At 37.4% G+C, this 25,295-nt stretch overlaps 1 protein-coding gene across 1 annotated transcript in view; it reads left to right on the top strand.

The window, feature by feature from the left end:
- Nucleotides 1-106: 106 nt before the first annotated feature.
- LOC117324138 (nuclear pore complex protein Nup133-like) overlaps nt 107-25,295 on the top strand; it is a 32,054-nt gene continuing 6,865 nt past the window's right edge. Inside the window, exons 1-30 of the mRNA XM_033879808.1 lie at nt 107-312; nt 539-660; nt 2,109-2,212; nt 2,375-2,599; nt 2,720-2,785; nt 3,287-3,397; nt 3,538-3,648; nt 3,921-3,980; nt 4,306-4,367; nt 4,946-5,013; nt 5,826-5,905; nt 6,206-6,308; nt 6,507-6,563; nt 6,889-6,970; nt 10,572-10,623; nt 11,774-11,878; nt 12,017-12,161; nt 12,322-12,431; nt 13,139-13,245; nt 13,942-14,044; nt 14,543-14,662; nt 15,881-16,030; nt 16,426-16,639; nt 17,371-17,504; nt 17,766-17,805; nt 18,422-18,546; nt 22,441-22,500; nt 22,674-22,743; nt 24,539-24,600; nt 24,718-24,774. Coding sequence (XP_033735699.1) covers nt 173-312; nt 539-660; nt 2,109-2,212; nt 2,375-2,599; nt 2,720-2,785; nt 3,287-3,397; nt 3,538-3,648; nt 3,921-3,980; nt 4,306-4,367; nt 4,946-5,013; nt 5,826-5,905; nt 6,206-6,308; nt 6,507-6,563; nt 6,889-6,970; nt 10,572-10,623; nt 11,774-11,878; nt 12,017-12,161; nt 12,322-12,431; nt 13,139-13,245; nt 13,942-14,044; nt 14,543-14,662; nt 15,881-16,030; nt 16,426-16,639; nt 17,371-17,504; nt 17,766-17,805; nt 18,422-18,546; nt 22,441-22,500; nt 22,674-22,743; nt 24,539-24,600; nt 24,718-24,774 — 3,045 coding nt within the window. The 5' untranslated portion in view covers nt 107-172. The remainder of the gene's footprint in view (nt 313-538; nt 661-2,108; nt 2,213-2,374; nt 2,600-2,719; nt 2,786-3,286; nt 3,398-3,537; nt 3,649-3,920; nt 3,981-4,305; nt 4,368-4,945; nt 5,014-5,825; nt 5,906-6,205; nt 6,309-6,506; nt 6,564-6,888; nt 6,971-10,571; nt 10,624-11,773; nt 11,879-12,016; nt 12,162-12,321; nt 12,432-13,138; nt 13,246-13,941; nt 14,045-14,542; nt 14,663-15,880; nt 16,031-16,425; nt 16,640-17,370; nt 17,505-17,765; nt 17,806-18,421; nt 18,547-22,440; nt 22,501-22,673; nt 22,744-24,538; nt 24,601-24,717; nt 24,775-25,295) is intronic.

Consider the following 25,295-nt stretch of genomic DNA (forward strand, 5'->3'; position numbering starts at 1 on the left):
AACATTTTATGTGTGAGGTTTTTATATAGAATAAGATTATGGTCTCGTTAGAAAGTAAGAAACGATTTAATCATATGCGCTGTTATCGGATTCAAAGATACCCGTTATTTGTTTCCGTTTTAGTGTTACTAAACCGGAAGTAGATATTGCCGGCAAAACCAAAAGAAGAGAAATGTTCACCCCACGGGGAGCAACAACACGTTCTAGGGCGTCGCCCTTCACCCCTACGCCACAGTCAACACGATCACAAAGCAAAAGAGTCTCAAATATCAGTTATACACCAAAAGGAAGGACTTCTATATATGCTCCCAAGTGAGTACCCCATACAGTACCTTAACGTTAGAGTCAGACAGGTAACGATTGCGAACATCATTTCCAATTTATTCATTGAATATTGATCTAAAATGTGACTTATCATGTGTCAAAACGAGTGAACTATTTGATTAAAGCTGATCCACCCAGCACGACGTTGTTATGGTCATCTTTATCCTTTGATTATTATCATTATTTCTTTGTTACAAAATACTTGCTTTTACAGAAGCCAAGGCAATCGTAGTTTACAAACATCCCAAATTCTTGAAGAGGCTGGTGGCCACAGAGTTGAGAGCTATGGACTTCCCCTTCCCGTTCTCATTACAGAGGCACTATCACTGGCTGACAGTAAGTACAATTAAAATATAGATATTGGTTTGGATTAACATATATTGTATTCTATGTAAACTATTTGATATATGTTAACTGTTCCCTAGTTTAAGAAGTTAAACATGCAGTTGTTTATGTTTTGATCGGAAGCCAGTCAGTTTTTGAATATGGATGTACTACATATACAAACAAGAAATTTGACATTGATTCCCAATTCATAAACCGCAGGTTAAGATTGAGCAACATGTTACTGAAATACTTCAATGTTGGGATTTTGCATATTAAGACCACCAGCAGTAGATCAAGTCACCCTGTATCTTCAGTCCTTACACAACTATTGTTATTGCTATTTCTTGATAAGTAATACATGAATCCTTCTTAAATTTCATAGGTTCTCCAGATCCTTGGTCTCTAGTTGTTTCCTTTTGGTTTTTGGACTGATCAGAAAAACAAAATGACTATTGTCCATTTTGGATTTTGATAATGAAAATAATGAAATTGTTATTTCTTGACAAGTACTTTATGTTTTCTCAAATTTCATATGTCAAAAAGGCTCCCGTTGGTCCTTAGTTGTGCCTTTTTAGATTTTTTGACAAAGCAGAATTTCAAAATGGCTGTCATGAAAGTTCTTGAGAAGTACTGAAAGGATCAAATTTTATGTGTAGGTTCATCTTGGTTCTTAATTGTGTTCTTTTGATTTTGGCACTGATCAGAAAAACAAAAGTGCTGACAGGTGGCCATCTTGGATTTTGGCATTGAAGGTTTGTGATCACTTCGCTATTTCTTCAGAACTATGGGAAGAAAATTTTGCAAACTTTAAGTGTAGGTGTCCCTCTTGGTGCCTTTTCAATGGTCAGGATCAGGATAACAAAATATCTGACAGGCAGCTAGCAGCCATCTTGGATTTTGAAAGTTGAATTTGGTTATTTCTTGAGAAGTTCCAGAAAGATATTTCTGAAACTTGATGTGTAGATTCCCTTTGTCCATTTGCATGTTACACTTCACAGAGCTGAACACTTCTCAACGACAAATTCTGCCAATGAAGATTGTGACACAATCAACGTATTCCAATAGGTAAAAAGTATTCTCTGAGTAATGGAAAATTTTCATTCAGAGAATGAAAACAACAAATTAAAGTTAGATTCCCCTTGGTCTGTAGTTGTGCCCGTTCAAGTTTAAGTTTGATCCAGAAAACAGGAAACCTTCTTGTATTTCCAATAATTGAACTTTGTTATCAGTATTTCTTGCATATAGGGCCAGAAGAGTATTTCTGAAACTTGATGAGTAGATTCCCATTGGTCTGTAGTTGTGCACATTCAATGGACACTTGTTTACACAGCATGCCAAAAGTTGAGAATTTACCAGTGCAGGAACATATTTATTCACTTTCAGTTTTACATGAATATGAACTTTTGTTATTTGTATAATGAGTCAGTCTTATATGTATTTAACACTTTTATGTTCAGGACACACAGAAATTACTGTGAAGATTGACCCTTCCGGATGGGCATGGCTGGTGGGAGGTAGAAAATTGTTCATATGGCGCCATAAGCAGTCACATACTGCCAGGGTAAGGCCTGTCATAGTTTAATACAATAATTAACCTGTACTTGCAAAATATCCTGCTTAGCTTTATTCTAATCTCCATTTTCATTTGATAAAGTGTCAATTTCAAAATGTTTTGCTCTTAAAATTAACATGTTGAAATGTTTCACAAAATTTCTGTGTGTAGGGTGTGTTCTGTAAGGAGTTGACCCTCCCTCCCAGTGATCTAGCCCACAATGCAGATCGTGTGTGTGTTGTTCCCAGTATTACTGATGCTCAGTCTGCTTCCTGTGTGGCCGTATCACCTGAGGGTATTGTACGCTACTGGGCCAATGTGGCATACGAAGGATCATCATCTGAAATCAGTGCAGAACTTCGAGGAGAGGAATGTGCTTGCGTTATTAACTTCCAGGTAATAAATTCTCTTCTACATTGGGTGTCTAGGATTATTTTTCCTCGATAAATAAATTGAAAAACAAACTTTAGGCTGATGCTCTGAACCTTTTACTAAATGCAGTTTGTATCTCCACAGCCTTATGGATGTCTTCTGGCCACAACCACCAGCTCCCTTGTACTTCTGGCTCACATTCCTGGCCAGGTTTGTACCAATATATCTCCACCATGATGGTGTAATACAGTGTTTCCTGTCTGACCTTGGTTGTATCCTTACAGTCATCAAACCTTACACCAGCATGTAAATTCATCTTCTGATGTAAACTAAAATTAATATCGGATTTTCTTTTAGGAGTTTGCTTAGTAACTTACCTGGATTCTTGCAATTAATGCAAATTGTATTTCACTTTAATATAAAAATAAAGAAAGATTAACATGAAATTTTATCATTTAGAAAATAAAAACAAAATGAGGAAAGAAAATCCCCAAAGAACCAATGTCCTGCCAAGTTCATATGTGTATAATAGTTCATCTAGGAGGACTCCTAGTGGTATACAAAGCCCTCTAAAATAAAACTAAGCAAATAAAAAAAAGAAGAAGAGCAACTCCTGAAGCCAGGTTATGCTGTTTGGAAACCTTGCTTCATGGGTAGCTGCTCTTCTCTTTTGAAGAAATTAGCAAAACTGACTGAAACACCTATTTCCAGACTGGTCCTGGGTGTTACCCACTGACAGCATCCCAGGGAATGTTTGCTGGTATTGGTCGCAGAATGTCTTCCTTCATCTTTGGGGCATCTCCAATGCAACCTTCAGGCGCAGTAAGTTGTTTTATTAAAGATTTCAAGGCATTTTGGAATTTTCATTGTTAAACTCTTCAATGTAAAACTATGACACCTACTATCTGTAATTTACAAATAGTTTTTTTTGACAATCATGTAATTTGTTTGTCTTCCTACAGACATTGCAGGCCATTGTACCTGGTAGTGAGGAAGAGGAAGAGAGGCCATTTTTTGTGTTGACCGGTACTCAGCTACAAAAGTGGACAGTTTCCGAGGGGAATACAGAGAAGGTTTGATTTTTATGTACAGTTGATTTACTAGGAAAGTTATAAATATGGAATGATATATTCTTGTTAATGATACAGAAATTCTGTACTCACTGAGCAGTGTTCTGAGGGCATGTTATTGTGTTAGTAAGAAAAGGTGTATTTGTTTAGTTTATTTCTTTTCAAATGTCAGCTATGTGTATTGGTTACCTGGTAATTAATATGGAATGATACCAACAATTTGAAAATAAAACATGTTTTAGAGTTTACTGAAGTACTGCCTGTGGCTTTTTCAGTTGTTTTACCAGATAGACGTGGACAGGATGTTCAGAGAAGCATTGGCTCGCAAAGTTTGGGTAAGTTCCGACACATCTTAATAACTTCTTTAATATTAATGTTGACAAGAACTTATAACATAAAGGAAAAATATTTGATGCGCAACTATTTTTTTTTAAATATAACTTTCTATGAGTAACTTTGGTCTGTCACACTTCTCAATACAGCTCAAGCCATGTACATATATTATGTTCCTGGTTATAGTATTTAGTTCTGACTTTTAAAGACCCATCAACACTATATAGGTCATTAGGACCAAAATAACTGGTTGTTGTAACATTCCTAAAACATTAAGTTGTTTGTCTGTTTTACTATTGGACACCAGTGAGTGTTATATGTTTGTAGGACCAGGACTCCCTACACCTTACTCAGCTGAAGACATGGCTAATTGACATGCAGATCACAAGGTACAGGCTGCTAATGCTAGTGATAGTGTTAGGAGACCAAAGGTTTTATTTCCTGGCTTTAACAGCGTTCAAATTAACTGAATTAGAAAGACTGGTAATTGACAAAGATAAAGTTTTAGAAAGTGGGAAATCGTCCATTGTTTTGAGGGTCGAATATTAAACAGCTGTTATGTAAAAACATCATGATATTTTCATGTGACTTTCAAATATACTGTATTTTTGGTACTATTTGCGGAGGATTTGAGTTCACAGTCATTAAATATTATATACATTTTGTAGCACAAAAATAATTACCCAACAATTGTTTATAAGATCAGAATTTTTTCAGGTATGTTTTACAGACAAATATTTTTTAAATATATTCCTGCCTTTTACATTGATTAGATTACTTGTACATGTACTTGGAAACTTCAATTGAGGGATATAAAATCAATGAATTTGATTGCTTTTATAATTCCTTTATAATATTTTTGATCATTTTTTTTTTTTTTGGTTGATAGGAATCTGCTTTAGAAAATACCTTTTGACATAAGATAATTTTTTGTTTAATGTGATGTGCTGCTATTTATATCCGACAGATCCGGCGTCTTGATCCTTGGGGTTGGTGTCAACATGGAGGTGTCTTTAACAGTGTACTTCGTACTCGGTATGTGTTGTAAATACTGTATTTATCTAACAATAAGCTCATGCCTAGTAAGCCAACCCCTATATTTCTGTTTAGGTGATATTATTGCTAACAATGATATACTAATAAGTCTGTGTTGGCCCCTAATTTTATGTCAGATGTTTGTGTTGGCCCCTAATTCTGTGACAGATGTCTGTGTTGGCCCCTGATTCTCTGTCAGATGTCTGTTGGTCCCTAATTCTGTGTCAGATGTCTGTTGGCCCCTTATTTTGTGTCAGATGTCTGTGTTGGCCCCTAATCTGTGACAGATGTCTGTGTTGGCCCCTTATGTTGTGTCAGATGTCTGTGTTGGCCCCTTATGTTGTGTCAGATGTCTGTGTTGGCCCCTAGTTCTGTGTCAGATGTCTGTGTTGGCCCCTTTTTTATGTCAGATGTCTGTGTTGGCCCCTTATGTTGTGTCAGATGTTTGTGCTGGTATCCATGGCTTATTGCAGGATGAATACAGTAACAACACTCAGTGTGGTAAAAGTGTTCTGGATATACATAAGCCAAGGCATAGTCTGTATTTCTTGGTATTTTTCAAAAATAAATTATTATAATTTGTTCACGTTTTAACTTTATGAATTTATTAAGATATATTTATTTTTATTTGTAAAATATGAACATTCAAATAATGAAATATTATCGTTTATTACATATTTACTGAAGTTGAAATTAAGAGGTCATATTTTTGTGTTTTCACTTTGAATATTTGAAGGTTTGTCTGTATAGTCATTATAATTTTAATTGTGCAATAGCAGTAGCTGACTGAATATTTATGGTATGTGTTACAGCTACCATAGATACAGACATCAATGGAACACCAGTAGGATTTGAAGAATTACTCGTCCTAGACCACAAGGCAAACTACACAGTAAGTGTGAATGAAACACAGAGACTAAAAAGTGAGAAAAATCACAAATGCTAACTTTTTCAGAATGGTAAAAATTTTTCCACAAGAACAATGTAATTTGATGAATGTCCATTGAGTGAATGTCCATCGCACCAAAGTAGGATTTTGTAGGAGTTTAGTGAATGTCCTCTCTCCAAAGTAGGATTTTGTAGGAGTTTAGTCAATGTCCCCTCCCCAAGGTAGGATTTTGTAGGAGTTTATTGAATGTTCTCTCTCCAAAGTAGGATTTTGTAGGAGTATATGTAACTGTCTGTGTTGTAGGAGGAAATGGAGCTAAAGCTACAGAACCTGAAACTGCTGGTGCCTGATCCCAGTTCTGGTGTTTCCTATGTGTATGATGATGAACGAGTCCTGTTTAAATCAGGTAGGTCATTTCATTTTACACCACTGTACGCTTACTACATAGATCATACTTTATAAACACAAGCTTGATTTTCAGGTATGTGATAGTTTATGTGACATACTGGCCTTTTTTACCAGACAGAAACATAACTTTGGTAAAGTATTCTAAACTATGGACAAATTCCAGTGTGACTCTAAACATGTATGTTTAATATTTTAGGAGAGTCCTCCGAAGTCACTGAGTTTCATTCACCAGGTGGAATGATCATTGGAGCTGGTGAGTAAAGAAGGAATAATCTTTATTCTCAAAAACATTGTGTTATTAATTTTGCAGATTAAAAGAGTATTGTAGACTTCATCACGAGATAATTGAAATATGGAAGTGTGCAGTTTGATAATAACATGCTTTTAAAGAAGTGTGTCTTGATGAACAGTGTTCTCCAAAATACCCATGTGTATTTGATCATTCACACAATATTTTAAGCTACTACTCGTAGTCATTTACTTGATAAAAATACACTACATTGACTGGCACAAAAATGAGTATTCAACTCTCCATTGTTGTTTACCGATCTAAACAAAAAGTATGTTTTATTAAACAGGAAACAGTGATGGAGCTGGAGTGTTTTTCTCTAGCAGTGTAGGAATGTTCTGTTTCACTCCTTCCAACAAACAGAATACCAGGTGAGTAGGTCTCTACCAGGTACATCTACATTACTACCACAGTCAGCCATGATATATAGGAGGTTGATAACATTGTAGTATTGCTTGTCTCCTTCTATATTATGTTTTATCATGAAATTATTTTGAAATTAAGATTAGTAACAGATAGAGTGGTATATACCTCAGTCATGCTATAGGGCCATCATTAAAAAATTGTTTGTTTGTGGTTACCCAACCGACTCACTAAAATAGCTGCGACTCAAACAATTTTTTGGACCTTTGCTATTTTTTTTTTAGCCCACCATCATCAGATGGTGGGCTATTCAAATCGCCCTGCGTCCGTGGTCCGTGGTCCGTCGTCCGTCCCTCCATCCGTCCGTCCCTCCGTCCGTCCGTCCGTAAACAATTCTTGTTATCGCTAATCCTCAGAGAGTACTGAAGGGATCTTTCCCAAATTTCATATGTGGGTTCCCCTTGGTGCCTAGTTATGCATATTGCATTTTGAGACCAATCGGAAAACAACATGGCCGACAGGCAGCCATCTTGGATTTTGACAATTGAAGTTTGTTATCGCTATTTCTGAGAAAGTACTGAAGGGATCTTTCTCAAATTTCATATGTAGGCTTCCCTTGGTGCCTTGTTATGCATATTGCATTTTGAGACCAATCGGAAAACAACATGGCCGACAGGCAGCCATCTTGGATTTTGATAATTGAAGTTTGTTATCGCTATTTCTGAGAAAGTACTGAAGGGATCTTTCTTAAATTTCATATGTAGGCTTCCCTTGGTGCCTAGTTATGCATATTGCATTTTGAGACCAATCGGAAAACAACATGGCCGACAGGCAGCCATCTTGGATTTTGACAATTGAAGTTTGTTATCGCTATTTCTGAGAAAGTACTGAAGGGATCTTTCTGAAATTTCATATGTAGATTCCCCTTGGTGCCTAGTTATGCATATTGCATTTTGAGACCAATCGGAAAACAACATGGCCGACAGGTAGCCATCTTGGATTTTGACAATTGAAGTTTGTTATCGCTATTTCTCAGAAACTTATGAAGGGATCTTTCTGAAATTTCATATAAAGGTTCCTCTTGGTGCCTAGTTATGCATATTGCGTTTTGAGACCAATTGGAAAACAACATGGCCGACAGGCAGCCATCTTGGATTTTGACAATTGAAGTTTGTTATCGCTATTTCTCAGATACTTATGAAGGGATCTTTCTGAAATTTCATATGTAGGTTTCCCTCGGTGCCTAGTTATGCATATTGCATTTTGAGACTAATCTGAAAACAGCATGGCCGACAGGCAGCCATCTTGGATTTTGACAATTGAAGTTTGTTATCGCTATTTCTCAGAAAGTACTGAAGGGATCTTTCTGAAATTTCATATGTAGGTTCCCCTCTGTGCCTAGTTATGCATATTGCATTTTGAGACTTTTCGGAAAACAACATGGCCGACAGGCAGTCATCTTGGATTTTGACAATTGACGTTTGTTATCGCTATTTCTCAGAAAGTACTGAAGGGATCTTTCTCAAATTTCATATGTAGGTTTCCCTCAGTGCGTAGTTATGCATATTGCATTTTGAGACCAATCGAAAAACAACATGGCCGACAGGCAGCCATCTTGGATTTTGACAATTGAAGATTGTTATCGCTATTTATCAGAAATTGCTGAAAGGATCTTTCTGAATTTCATTTGTAGGTTGCCCTCTGTGTCTAGTTATACATATTGGATTTTGAGACCAGTCAGAAAACAACCTGGCTGACAGGCAGCCATCTTGTATTTTGAAAATTGAAGTTTGTTATCGCTATTGTACAGAAGGTACACAAGGGATCTTTCTCAAATTTCATATGTAGGTTCCCCTTGGTCCCTGGTATTGCATTTTGGGACCAATCGGAAAACAACATGGCCGACAGACAGCCATTATCGCTAAATCTTAAATTTTATATATAGGTTCCCCTTGTTTGAAAAGTACTAGATCTAGAGGGCTGTTTCTGAATTTACACAGATTAGTAAGACTTAGAAGAAGGGAAAAGTAGAGAAAAGATCAATCTGACATGGAACCTATAAAGATCATTCAATGGTGGGCGCCAAGATCCCTCTGGGATCTCTTGTTTTTTTTACCTGCTGCTTCCCCCAGCGGTAACACCAATATGAATGTGCCTTGTAACGAACGCACCGACAGCATACAAAATACTTTGAATGCTCTCGGGAGTTACCTTCATATTCAATACTTGCGGATTCTCTCGGGTCTTAACCATTTGAGACAACGATGAGTGTTTCAAATAAATATAGCTAGCTTAACCAACCAATCAAAAAACGTATTATGGTGATTCCCTGTGATATCAAAATATAATTCCAACAGCGATTGGTTAGTTTGGGAAAGTTACTGATGTCATTTTTCAATAATAATGAGGGTTTCCTCGGCGAGAGTGAAGCATCGATCAATCATGGCGGACGATGTAAACATTCTTTCAAAACGTGTTCGGCAGCGAGACAGACTTTGATGAATACAATGATTTTGTTGTTAGACAGAATTAGGGAAGACAAAGTTTATTTAGCAGAGGTTATTTGCCTGGCAGATATATAGTTACATTTAATCCATCTCAAGATAGATATCGACACGGAGCGGATCAATGGCGGTATAAAAATTTTCTTCGGCTGTGAAGATAGAACCGCTTGATGCAATCTTCAAATAAAAGTGTTTTAGGTGTTGAAAAGTAGATATCATTAATATAAAATATTTCTAAAAGTTTGGCTTTGATGAGATCAATCAATTTATATCGGTACACAGCTTCTGATGTCTCTTTGATCTCTAGTCTGCACAGCCATTCCTGGCAGACGGAGAAACGATGTCTGTTTCACTCATAAAAAAGTTACACAGGTGAGGTCAAATACATCTCTATCGAATTAAAAATTTTGAGACACTGATTTCTTCATCGAAATATATTTTATCCAGTATCAATATGCCACTCATAATAGTTGACAAATCTAGTAACAAAATCATCTTTCTTGCTTTTAAATTGCAAATATTTGTTTTTTATCATCATTTGCACCTGTTGATTAAAATGCTGAAGACACAATTGACAACATATATTCAAACTAGAGATAACAACAAACATTTTTTATACAAGTTTTATTCCCATATTTTTTAAGTTATACACATTTGAAAAAAAAAATTAATTTTGTAAAATATCAAAATATTAATTCAGTCATGGGGGAAGTGGTATACAAAAATATGTAACATTGAAAACATAAAATGTTCATTGGGTGTGCTGTTTTAACCGATTTCAAATTGTGCTTTTTTATTTCTTTTCAAACAAATGAGAGTTGTTATGTTGTTGGATGATTAACCAGTTTGAAAGTTCTTTTTCTTATTAAACTGAATTCATATATAAACATATAAGATCAGACATGTATTAAAAAAAAAAAAAAAAATACCTACCTACCTACCCAGTGAAAAAAATGTGGGTCGGGTAACCACAAACAAACAATTTTTTAATGATGGCCTAGGTTTTATTTGATTTTTAAAAATACATAACTAAACTTACAAAAACATTTAACTTTTATCATTATTTAATCTACCCATTTGTAACACTAAACTTCTCTTGTTTCAGTTTACTTGTTGATACAACGATGGACTATCCAAACATTTCAAAAGCTGACATGGTAACTATTGTTATAAAGAAATATATTGCACTCTTATACCAGTCCTAGAACAACATGGCAAGGTTTTCTAGAGGAAGCTTCTTGCTATTTGGTTTCTGTCTGCCCTAGCTGTGTTACCTCACTGTGTATATTGGATTTATCTTCCTTACTAATTGGTTTCAGTCTGCCCTAGCTGTGTAACCTCACTGTGTATATTGGATTTATCTTCCTTACTAATTGGTTTCAGTCTCCCCTAGCTGTGTTACCTCAAGGTGTATATTGGATTAATCTTCCTTACTAATTGGTTTCAGTCTGCCCTAGCTGTGTAACCTCACTGTGTATATTGGATTTATCTTCCTTACTAATTGGTTTCAGTCTCCCCTAGCTGTGTTACCTCAAGGTGTATATTGGATTAATCTTCCTTACTAATTGGTTTCAGTCTCCCCTAGCTGTGTTACCTCAAGGTGTATATTGGATTAATCTTCCTTACTAATTGGTTTCAGTCTGCCCTAGCTGTGTAACCTCACTGTGTATATTGGATTAATCTTCCTTACTAATTGGTTTCAGTCTGCCCTAGCTGTGTAACCTCACTGTGTATATTGGATTAATCTTCCTTACTAATTGGTTTCAGTCTGCCCTAGCTGTATAACCTCACTGTGTATATTGGATTAATCTTCCTTACTAATTGGTTTCTGTCTGCCCTAGCTGTGTTACCTCACTGTGTATATTAGATTCCTTACTAATTGGTTTCTGTCTGCCCTAGCTGTGTTACCTCACTGTGTATATTAGATTCCTTACTGATTGGTTTCTATCTGCCCTAGCTGTGTAGCTTTACTGTGTATATTAGATTCCTTACTAATTGGTTTCTGTCTGCCCTAGCTGTGTAACCTCACTGTGTATATTAGATTCCTTACTAATTGGTTTCAGTCTGCCCTAGCTGTGTAACCTCACTGTGTATATTAGATTCCTTACTAATTGGTTTCAATCTGCCATAGCTGTGTTACCTCACTGTGTATATTGGATTAATCTTCCTTACTAATTGGTTTCAGTCTGCCCTAGCTGTGTAACTTTACTGTGTATATTAGATTCCTTACTAATTGGTTTCTGTCTGCCCTAGCTGTGTAACCTCACTGTGTATATTGGATTAATCTTCCTTACTAATTGGTTTCAGTCTGCCCTAGCTGCTAGCTCTTCACAGATCCATGAGCTGAGTCTCAGCGAGGACAAGACGTCGCGCCTAAAGGCAGCGTTCCTGTCAGCGATGAGGGGTAATATGGTAAGTCACTCCTGTTAGGTCAATTACAGATTTAGATATGTCACAGAGGGATTAGAGATACTGGTGATTTATATTACATAGATGTTTTAAATAAAACCTATTATGTAAACTATAAGTAATATAAATTTTGATACACAGGACCTGGCACAGGCAGGCGTGGATGAGTTATTCCCCTTGTCGGATAATAACATCACAGACATGGATCAGGTTGTGGTGGCTGTCAGTCGTGATTTGATTGATGATTACCCCGCCTCTGATCCAAGGTGGGCGGAGTCGAGACAGGGTAGGTAGCAGTTAGTATATAATCTGTGAATCAGTGATTTGTTTAATGATTGATTTGCCTGGTATCCACACCAAGCATAGGCCTGGTCTTTACCTTATACCAGGTGTAGCTCATGTAGCAGTGTTTATGAGAGTAAAATTGGGTTTCCTTTACTTTGTAGACCCCTGCAGTAGCACTACATCACTGATTATTCTGAACCAGCTATCTGACAAGCTTAAAGCTCATGACTACATTATCAGCTTTCTCAAGAAAGTGGGCCTGTGGAAGAGGGTTTGTAAACTGATCACATCATTTGTTTGACATTTTTAATTGTTTTATTGTCGTATGTTACACATTTAAGTGTCAATTTTGGTGATTAGCTCTGTATGCAACAAACCATTGCAACTAAAAGAGATATTTCTAGACTCACTTTTTAGCCTTGTATGAAAAGGAAACCAGGGCCATTTTCAATTATCGCAATCCAAACAGCTAAACTTGTTGGACCAGACATGAAATAATGAAAGACCTAGTGTTTTTATGCCGCTTCCAGACATGCCTCGGTAAAGAATAAAAGGGCCTGTCCTTTATGTGGCATACATTAACATCGATGTTCAAAAAGTAGATTTCTGAAATAACTTTACTTTCAATGTATTCAGAAAGTAAGATTTCAGGAATGTTTTTAGTAGCAGGTATTTCTTATGTACATACTAATTACAAATTAGGGTGGTCGGGTGGCACAGTGGTAACACACTTGCCTTTCACCTAGGCAGCTGGGGTTTGATTCTCCGATCGGATCGGACGTGAAAAGGTATGGGGTCACCTGCCCAGCCATGTGGGTTTTCCCCGGGTACTCCGGTTTCCTCCCACAGTAAGACCCCTCGCGCACTTCCATCTGGGCCATTAAGCGTGATTAATGTAAGTTAATATAGCTTGTTTCACAATTGTTGTTAAAAAAAATAAAGTTTGTATGCTTAAAAATTATCCATTGTTTTATACAGCTGAGCACAGTCACATCTCGAGACCATCCAATGTTGACACATGATGTTCTGTGTGAGCATGCAGAGAAGGTGACAGCAGCGATGGCCCTCCGACAACTGCACTCTGAGTATATAAACTACAACTATTTTAATCTTATTGACCAAATGATTTCTGTCTTAATTTCTTTATAATTTGATAACAGTGTATAAATGGATCTAAAAACCTATCACTTGTTTCCTCTACTGACTTCAATACAACTCGGAGATTGGTGTGGTGTTTGTTAGATTTATAACCTTGAGTTATTTCTGTATTTGTTTTACTACAGACAGAGAATCTGTAGCTATCAACATGATAAATAAAAAAAGAAGAGGAGCAACTCCTGAAGCAAGGTTTCCAAACTTATCTTACTTTCTTCTGTACTAGCTGATTGGTGACATATTTCAACCTTAAAGGCAAGCCGTCATCAGGACACAGCTGACAATGGCGTACATTGTCACTTCTAATTACATGTACACCATGTAAGCTGTTCCTTGTTGACAGCTACCATTCTAGGCCAAACATGTTGGAAGCCAGCTGTAGAAGATAATACTGTTTGAGACCTGGCTTAAGGAGTTGCCCCTCTTTATTTTGATTGGCTTACTTTTATTTAAGAGGGCGCTGTGTACCACTTGGTATCCTCCTGAAACCTAGTAGATGAACTACTTACACACATAAACTTGGCAGACATTAGTTCTTGGAGATTTTTCATGCCATGTTTTATGTATCTAACATGGTGTTCAGCAAGTCCTCATAAGCATGAACATTTTACATTCCTTTCTAACAGGTACACAGGCGTGATTGATGCGGCCATTAGGAAGGTACTTGAGAGGCGTGATGCTACCTCCATGTCACAAGGATTGTCTCCTCAGGATGTTTTCTACAGAGAGGTAAGTTCCTGATGTATTTTTGTTAAATGAAAATGAAAATAACTTGGAAATGTTTAAGTTTTTTGGTTTTTGGGTCAAGGTCACTATTTTTAGTGGGGGTTGGTACGGTACATGTATTGCTGTAGCAATACCCTGTATGTTTGTTATAAATAAGTGTCTTATGTGTTATTCAACAGCTGTTTCTCCTCTCACACAAGTGGAAAAATAAAGCAGTTGAAATGTTTTGGCTCCATATTTAATCAAGATCAACATTTTATCATATAACTACCATGTTTTCTGTGTTATAAAATCTTGGTCATTTGATAAACAGAATCTTGCATCCAATTTCGTATCATTTACCCTGAGGATCGCTACTATGAAAATTTCCTAAGATTAGTTTAAGTCTTTCAATACCTATTTTGATAGTATTGTTCTTATCTTAAGATCTAGAACAAAATCTTGATCTTTTTCTTGTTTCAACATTAACATTTAATATGATTATTATCATGGTGTCTGTAGATTTCAAAGGTACATGAAATCCTGACTGCCCTCCTCGAGTATGAGGAGGAAGTTCTGGCAGCCGATGTGTCTACCCCGGAGATACTAGCAGTTGTAGCTGCTGTGAATGCAGTCATGGAGGTGAGATATATGATGAAAATAGATGTGAAGACTTTGACTAGATTCACTTCTATTGAGTCTTGGGGCCGCGATGACCGAGTGGTTAAGGTGTCCCGACACTTCATCACAAGCTCTCCACCTCTGGGTTGTGAGCTCAAAACCTATGTGGGGCAGTTGCCAGGTACTGACCGTCGGCTGGTGGTTTTTCTACGGGTACTCTGGCTTTCCTCCACCACCTACACCTGGCATATCCTTAAATGACCCTGGCTGTTACTAGGACCTTAAACAAAAACAAACAAACCTCTGAGTCATGTAATAATTTTGCATAATGCTGATGGAAAAGTTGCTATGTTCTGTTACAAAAGAAATGATATCGAAATTTTTTATACTGCATTTGTATGAAAGTTACCTAGAAAAAAAAATTATATTCTATTATAATTGTCTTTATTAAATCTTAATTGCAGTTTGTATGAAGAGAATTTGAAACCTTGAAAAAGAACAATCACAATTTGTTGATAATTTTTTTTTTTTTTCATTTTTGTTTCTATTGATGATTGTACTAAAAAATAAAATAATGATAGATTGCCTGTAAAATAATATACTGAATCAAAGTATAATGTAAAAGGATTTAGGTTTAACTGTGGTAGTAGATGCATGAAGACCAAAGTATAACTTATCACTGTACAGTCTTACAAATCAAGATTAAACTATCCATCAGCCTATGTAGATCAGGGAACATAACTCATTTTGACAAATGTCCAGTGGGATTGCCTTCAGATACATGAGGGCAACAATGAACAGGGAGACTTTAAACAGTTTAAGGAAATTCATTTCTTCGAAAAAATACATAATTATATAACAGGCACTTTTCATATTTGATATATCATTGCTGAATTCACTAGATACTTTAATGAGGACACCCACTAAAACCAAACCAAATGAGAACAAGACGACAACAACAACAACAAAATGATGAATGGTTCACCTGTATTTAGAAAAATCATTACATATGACAGTTAAGAAACAAATATTTAACTAGTATATGGTTAAGTTTTTGGCTGAAAATAAAAAGCGGTGCGAAGAGTGTCCTGATTGAGGTATTTATTATGCTTGAGTCTATGGTCTAGAAGAAAATACGCAAACTGTAAATGATGGAGTTCAGCTAAAATTTAAAATTGATGGGTGTTGTGTCTTTAAAAACGTGTTGTCAGGCATTTGAGCACTTGGTTTTAACTGCAGGCAATGCTCCACAAGGCCCTGCAACACAGACATGCCAAGATGTCTGTTTACAGAGAGGATCTAGACCCTGCAGCCCTCGTGCAGCTGGAGTTCCTACCATGGACTTCACAGGAAGGGGACAAAGGGGCCCGTAATATTCTCCTCAAACAGGTCAGTATTTCTCTCTTGATAACTTATTCTTTTATTAGTCCACTTTCTTCTATCTGTTCAGTCCATCTGTCAGTCCATCCACTCAGTTTTCCACACTTTTCTCAGCCATGTTTCAAGATATGTTGGTATTTAACTTCAGTATGAGTAGCTACAGATCAAATTCGAGTTTCATGGTTTATGGGTCAAGGTCACTGGTACTATTTTTAGTTGGGGCCGGTAAGGGGACATTTATTGCTTTAGCAATACCCAGCATGCTTGTTAACAACAAAAAGTCTTATCTAACAGTATCTGCAATTTGTTTTTTTACAGGACCATTAAAATGAAATGCTGCATGGTCAATTATTTTCACAGAGGTGATATTTTAGGTATAAACTATGACCTGTATGTGGTTACAGTATGCAGTGACCCTGGACGGGACCATGCCAGAGGTGACAGATGCAGACACATTGTCACTGTTCTGTCAGCAGTTGGCACAGCTTGCAGACATCGTACTGGAAGGCTTCAGCACACAACTAGAGTCATTACACCACCAACAAGATCGGTCAGGTCACTACCGCGAACTTGACAGGAAGTACCAGCTCTGTCGACAGCAGCTCATCACCCCACTATGTAACTAATGAGTCTTTTTTTAGAACTAAGATATACATATATAATCCGTCAAATTTCATTTTAAAATGATTGTCGAAATTATAGATGAATTAAGAGAATATTTTACCATACAGTCATTATTACCCATTTCTACTTACTGGTTAAATAAATGCAGGTTTTGTTGTTAGAAGGTAAACAAAGATGAACCCGAGACGTGCATGTATATATACTTTGGAATTCTCTTCCAATAATTAGAATTATATTTCTCTTAAATATCAATATCAACTCATGTATCGGTAAAAAAAAAATTCATGTCTGAGCTGTATAGTTTAGTGCAAAATTTATCACAATTCATCCTTCTAATGCAAGAAATTATTTTAAGAATTGAAAATCCTGCAGGAATCTGTTGTTAAGATTTTAAATAATTCAGTGCCTGTCTGGAGAATCTAGTGCATGAAAAATTGCTCCGTACAGGGTTTGATAACAAGAATATTTGATGAAACATAGATTAAAATATGAAATTTCTCTTGAGAATATGCATGTAAAAGCTTCATGTCAAATATGTTGTCATATTTGTCCTAGGTATATTATTGTAAAAAAGTCTAAAGTCTAAATTATGGGTGATGTAAATATTAATATCATGTCAGAACACACTCCTTCCTCCTCTTTAAGGGCTTGGCTCCCTTCTCTGACACAACTATGCCTCGTTGAGAGCTAGGCATTCCTATCTGACACAAGTGTGATTATTTCAGTGGAGAAGGATCACATGGAGCTGGCTGCATCACTCGCAGAGAAATACTACGATTTTGATATACTTATTCAGTTGTGTGAACAGATGGACAATGCTGATCGCATAGAGCGATACCTCACACAGTTTTCAGATAAGGTAAGATTTATGTATATATAACCGAGAGATCATTTATCTCCAGCTATATTCATTTCCAGCGAAAGAAGGCTATATTACTAGAACAACTGTAAAAATATAAAAAAGTAGGAAATGATGGACAGGATAGCAGGACAGTTTTATAAGTGATGGCTAGATTGACTGTAGCTAAGTAATCACACTTAAATCTCAAGTATATGCTGATTTGTATACTTCCTTGTTTACTGTTGTGTTGATATAAAAAGTTCTCCCATCTTTTTTAAGGGTTTTGCTGATATTCTGTACGCTTGGTATATGAAAGAAGGTATGTTTTCCTGTTTGTTGTGTCACCTGAGATAAAGTCTACTGTGACCTCTTGGTCATGCATCTCTATTCAATTTTTCACATCTTTGTCAAGAACACCTGAACCAAATTTTTTTAAATATTGTAGTAAATTCCCTTACAAATGATGTACAAATCATATTATCCTACCCTACAAGGTTCTGCAGTACTCTCATAATCCAAAATGGTTTAGATTAACTGCAATTTCAGTAATTTGCCTCAGACCCCAATATATTAAGATATTCTTCAACCTTTATATACTACCCAGGTATTGGATAGGTCAATTATATTGGTTTATATACACATCAAAATTTGACAGTAGTATTATGGTATTGTTTGTCCTTCATCTGTTGCTGATATCAATATCGATCTGGAAACATGATTGACTATCATAATGTTATGTAATTTTGTTATACTTAGTAGCATTTTGTTAAAAAAAAATCCCCATTTATCAATATTACCATGTACATGACTGTATACTAATTTGGTTTTAAATGTTTCAGTTGATATTATGTTAGTAAAAAAGAAATCATTAGATATTGCTGTATATTTTCTGTTTAAATCTCCATTCTCACATATTACTGACATTTCTACCGTAGGAAAACTAGGGAAGCTGCTGTCTCTGCCTGCTCATCGACACCTGGAACTGGGACAATTTTTACAGAGCAAGGACATCAAGTATCTAAGCTGGTTACACCAGCTACAGACCAGTGACTATACACAGGTGGGTAACACACAGAAACATTGAAGGATGGACTACACATGGGATGTTGGTACATGGGTGGGCTACACATGTAGGGTTACACACAGGTGGACTACACATGTAGGGTTACACACAGTCCAACTGCACAGGGTAGGGTTACACACAGTCCAACTACACAGGGTAGGGTTACACACAGTCCGACTACACATGTAGGGTTACACACAGGTGGACTACACGTGTAGGGTTACACACAAAAGGAATACACATGTAGGGTTACACACAGTCCGACTACACATGTAGGGTTACACACAGGTGGACTACACATGTAGGGTTACACACAGTCCAACTACACAGGGTAGGGTTACACACAGTCCAACTACACAGGGTAGGGTTACACACAGTCCGACTACACATCGAAGGGTTACACACAGTCCGACTACACTTGTACAGTGTCACACAGTCGGACTACACCTGTAGGGTTAAACACAGGCGGATTACACATGTAGGGTTACACACAGTCCGACTACACATGTAGGGTTACACACAGGTGGACTACACATGTAGGGTTACACACAGTCGGACTACACATGTAGGGTTACACACAGGCGTATTACACATGTAGGGTTACACACAGGTGGACTACACATGTAGGGTTACACACAGGTGAACTACACATGTAGGGTTACACACAGGTGGACTACACGTGTAGGGTTACACACAGGTGGAATACACATGTAGGGTTACACACAGGCGGATTACACATGTAGGGTTACACACAGGTGGACTACACTTGTAGGGTTACACACAGTCGGACTACACATGTAGGGTTACACACAGGCGGATTACACATGTAGGGTTACACACAGGTGGACTACACATGTAGGGTTACACACAGGTGAACTACACATGTAGGGTTACACACAGGTGGACTACACATGTAGCATTACACACAGGTGGACTACACATGTAGGGTTACACACAGGTGGACTACACGTGTAGGGTTACACACAGGTGGAATACACATGTAGGGTTACACACAGGCGGATTACACATGTAGGGTTACACACAGGTGGACTACACTTGTAGGGTTACACACAGTCGGACTACACATGTAGGGTTACACACAGTCGGACTACACATGTAGGGTTACACACAGTCCGACTACACATCGAAGGGTTACACACAGTCCGACTACACTTGTACAGTGTCACACAGTCGGACTACACCTGTAGGGTTAAACACAGGCGGATTACACATGTAGGGTTACACACAGTCGGACTACACATGTAGGGTTACACACAGTCCGACTACACATCGAAGGGTTACACACAGTCGGACTACACTTGTAGGGTTACACACAGTCCGACTACACATGTAGGGTTACACACAGGTGGACTACACATGTAGGGTTACACACAGTCGGACTACACATGTAGGGTTACACACAGTCCGACTACACATGTAGGGTTACACACAGGTGGACTACACATGTAGGGTTACACACAGGTGGACTACACATGTAGGGTTACACACAGGCGGACTACACATGTAGGGTTACACACAGTCCGACTACACATGTAGGGTTACACACAGGTGGACTACACATGTAGGGTTACACACAGTCCGACTACACATGTAGGGTTACACACAGTCCGACTACACATGTAGGGTTACACACAGTCGGACTACACATGTAGGGTTACACACAGGTGGACTACACATGTAGGGTTACACACAGTCGGACTACACATGTAGGGTTACACACAGGCGGATTACACATGTAGGGTTACACACAGGTGGACTACACATGTAGGGTTACACACAGGTGAACTACACATGTAGGGTTACACACAGGTGGACTACACGTGTAGGGTTACACACAGGTGGAATACACATGTAGGGTTACACACAGGCGGATTACACATGTAGGGTTACACACAGGTGGACTACACTTGTAGGGTTACACACAGTCCGACTACACATGTAGGGTTACACACAGGCGGATTACACATGTAGGGTTACACACAGGTGGACTACACATGTAGGGTTACACACAGGTGAACTACACATGTAGGGTTACACACAGGTGGACTACACATGTAGGGTTACACACAGGTGGACTACACGTGTAGGGTTACACACAGGTGGAATACACATGTAGGGTTACACACAGGCGGATTACACATATAGGGTTACACACAGGTGGACTACACTTGTAGGGTTACACACAGTCGGACTACACATGTAGGGTTACACACAGTCGGACTACACATGTAGGGTTACACACAGTCCGACTACACATCGAAGGGTTACACACAGTCCGACTACACTTGTACAGTGTCACACAGTCGGACTACACCTGTAGGGTTAAACACAGGCGGATTACACATGTAGGGTTACACACAGTCGGACTACACATGTAGGGTTACACACAGTCCGACTACACATCGAAGGGTTACACACAGTCGGACTACACTTGTAGGGTTACACACAGTCCGACTACACATGTAGGGTTACACACAGGTGGACTACACATGTAGGGTTACACACAGTCGGACTACACATGTAGGGTTACACACAGTCGGACTACACATGTAGGGTTACACACAGGTGGACTACACATGTAGGGTTACACACAGGTGGACTACACATGTAGGGTTACACACAGTCGGACTACACATGTAGGGTTACATACAGTCCGACTACACATGTAGGGTTACACACAGGTGGACTACACATGTAGGGTTACACACAGTCGGACTACACATGTAGGGTTACACACAGTCCGACTACACATGTAGGGTTACACACAGGTGGACTACACATGTAGGGTTACACACAGGTGGACTACACTTGTAGGGTTACACACAGTCCGACTACACATGTAGGGTTACACACAGGTGGACTACACATGTAGGGTTACACACAGTCCGACTACACATGTAGGGTTACACACAGTCCGACTACACTTGTACAGTGTCACACAGTCGGACTACACCTGTAGGGTTAAACACAGGCGGATTACACATGTAGGGTTACACACAGTCCGACTACACATGTAGGGTTACACACAGGTAGACTACACATGTAGGGTTACACACAGTCGGACTACACATGTAGGGTTACACACAGTCCGACTACACATGTAGGGTTACACACAGTCGGACTACACATGTAGGGTTACACACAGTCGGACTACACATGTACAGTGTCACACAGTCGGACTACACATTGAAGGGTTACACACAGGCGGATTACACATGTAGCATTACACCCATTCGGACTACACAGGAGACTGTTACACAATAAGTGTAAAATGGGTAATGTACATACATGTGGGGTACACACATGCTAGGAATACACAGGAGGATAATCTATCAATCCATTTCACATGATTTCGCATGCTGATGATAATAATTTCTTTTATTTAGACAGCACTACATATTTAGACTTTGTCTAGTTTACAATGAGTCTGTAAAGACGCATATACACAATAACACACGTACACATTGAAATTGACATGACAACATTTACATAGAAACAGGTACAAAAGGAAAATATAAAACTTAGCCAGTACATAATGTTATATTTGAAATGAAAAATAAACCACACACATGAAGTATATATCTTTATAATCTTAATAATAATAATGTAATAGATGCTAACATGTACTATTACAAGATAAATCCAGAGAGTAAGTGATTTGTCAAAAATATGATAGGTTTTGTTTTAGAGCATGTACTTACACCTAGTTGGATAATACGTGGTGGTTGACTGCCTAAAAGGATTTTACATACTCCCCTAGTCTCAATCATCATCAATATTTCTCATTGTATTGTGGCTCATTGTATAATCATGTACCACCCTGTAAAATGTAGTGCCCACAAAATTTATCCTTCCAATTTTGTTTTTTAGGCTCATGAATCCTTGTTAGAACTTTCAAGGATGGAAACAACCTCACTGTCTAAGAAAAAGGTGAGTGACTTTTTTTTTTTTTTTTTTTTTTTCCAATTTTTTTTATTCTGTTCAATTTATACAGAATTGTAAAAATAATTACTTTTGTTTAGATTATTCCTTTGTAAGGTTATTATGTAAGCTGGTATACTTTTGATAATATACATGTATTGTGTTTTTATGTGATTTTTCAGACCTTGCTGAGCCTCAGTAAACTGGCTGGACTAGCATCAGAGGACGACCAGGAAGACATTAATATCACTGGTAAGGATCATTAATTGGTGTACTTTTACAGTATTACCCTGTAAACATGCTTTGTAATCAGTTACATATCAAATAGGAATTTTACTCTTGTAATTAAGATGGAATGGTTTTTAGAACCGTCTGATCAAATGAAATTACTGCAACAAAATCACATACAGTGGAACTTCGTTAACTCGAACTCGGATAACTCGAATACCCCGCTTAACTCGAAGTACCTCGCCGGTCCCGGCCGAATTCTCTCTTCATCTTAGTAAAAAATACTCGGAAAATTCGAATTCGGATAACTCGAAAAACTCGGATAATACGAAGTAAAAATTTGGTCCCAACAATAAAAATCCTACTTGAAATGTTCGAATAACTCGAAGTATAATTTTCGTCGATCGGTGGCAAACGCCGACATTTTTTAAGAGCTAAATTCCGTTTGTAATACTGAACATATCGGCACTACTAACCTACATGCTATTATAAGTGTTTCATAAATTCATAAAAGAAATTGTCGGTTGAATCGTATAACAACAAGTCTTGGTGATAAAAAGTACTGCTTTACTTACATCAGGTAATTTCCCAAGGCGGTCGCCGATATCAGTACACACGATAGTCAACAACTCATCTACCCGTTCGCTCAAGCGGAACTAATCTCTGACACACCGGTAGATCTACCCGGCTGATGTTTTTACAGGTGTAGAAATGACACAGTCACCGGCGCCTATTAAATCTTTAAACTGCTGAAACAATAGCGTAATTACTGCCGAGGTGTTCAGAGTACAACTGTAACGGTCAGTACTGTCTATTAAATCGGATAAAACGCCAACTCAGTTACAGTAACATTTTATACGCACATTCGCAGCCCAACTTCCGGTGCTAATACACATGGAAATGGCGTGGTTATCAATAAAAAGTAAGTACGCCGATCAAACAGTATTTTATATACAATGTATGTCCAATAAAAGGTAATGGTTCTGTTACGTTTTGTATGCAATCTGTGTTAAACTTAAACGGTTATTTGTTTTGACATTAATAACTTGTTATTTTGTCGAATTCCGTTTTATCGTTTACCTTTTGCAAACATGACTTGCACATCAGATCGTTATTGAAGTGACTAAGGGAAAGAAACTTCATCGTGACTGTATATCGGCAAAACTACACCAAATTACAAGTGACATAACGAAACATTACATATATATTTACATGTATTGACCAGTCTTCACACTAAACTGATGAGCGACAGAGCGAAGTTATAATGATTATATAATGTTGACAAATATTGACCAAACTTTTCACCAAAAACGATAACTCGCTTAATTCGAACACTCGGATAACTCGAAGTTTTTTCGTGGTCCCGTCAACTTCGAGTTAACGAAGTTCCACTGTATGTATGATTCCATTTATTTTGGGAAATGAGCTATGAATGTGAAGCATTAAGCTATCTTATTAATGATTTACTACAAAATGTTTTATCATAAATGGTAACAGTTGGATACTACTGAATATAACAACTACATACATTGCCACTGCTAGGAGATCACATCCAAATGGAGATATGTATTTTCATTTTAATGTGAATGATCTAATTACTCATTATTTATGACTATAAATTCATAAAGTAGAAAAAAATGTTTTGAAGTATTAAGATGTTCATTTCACTGGCCTGGATTTAATGTTACATAGAAGAGGACATTAGGAAATTGATCTGGTTAGTGAATTAGTGTATAATTAAAAATCAACTTACTTCACTTCTCTGTGATGGTACAAATTAGATTGGCTGTGGCTAACTTTATCCATTTAAAATCTACAGGCATAAATGAAGAACTTGACCTGATAACACACCAGGAGCAACTACCAGTCCATGTACTACACGTAAGATAACATTAGTTTGATTTATATATATATATTAAAACAGTTAAAATGTTGTATTTTCTCATGAATATATTTTCATAATGTAGATAATGATTTGTGAATTTTGGTTGGTTGCAGCAGAGAGGCCTGGACCCAGAAGACATGGGAGTCCTTTCTCCAGAACAGCTGGTAGAGGTGGGAGGTTTTGTATAGATATCCTTTTATAGTACTCTTAATTATGAAATTCCTCTCATTCCTCCCCAATGTTGGAGGTATTTGTTTCCAAGGTGTCCTGTAATAATCTAATGTTTCACTGCCCCATCTCCGACCACCTCAATATCAAATGTGTTCCATGTAATTTGCCTGTAGCATTAAGTTGACAGATTTTAGTTCCACTTCTTTTATGATTTATTTCCTAGTCCTTAGAGGTTACATGCGAGGTCATCTACAAATTTCATTTCAACAAATTTTATTGACAAAAATGATGGAATATAGTCAATTGGATTGAATAACATCATTTGTCATCTACAAAATGTTCTACACCATCAATTGAAATCTCTGACCTTTATTTTCCATTTTTAAAAGTGTTCTTGCATATAATGGAATGTAACCAAAAGATACATGAAAAAAAAATGACAACAGCTCAGAAACTTGATGTTGAAACACTAGCTATATACTACAAAGCATGAACTGTTTCTCATCTGGTGTTCTTTCAT

Source organism: Pecten maximus, chromosome 3 (assembly GCF_902652985.1).
Source record: "Pecten maximus chromosome 3, xPecMax1.1, whole genome shotgun sequence".
NCBI lineage: Eukaryota > Metazoa > Mollusca > Bivalvia > Pectinida > Pectinidae > Pecten > Pecten maximus.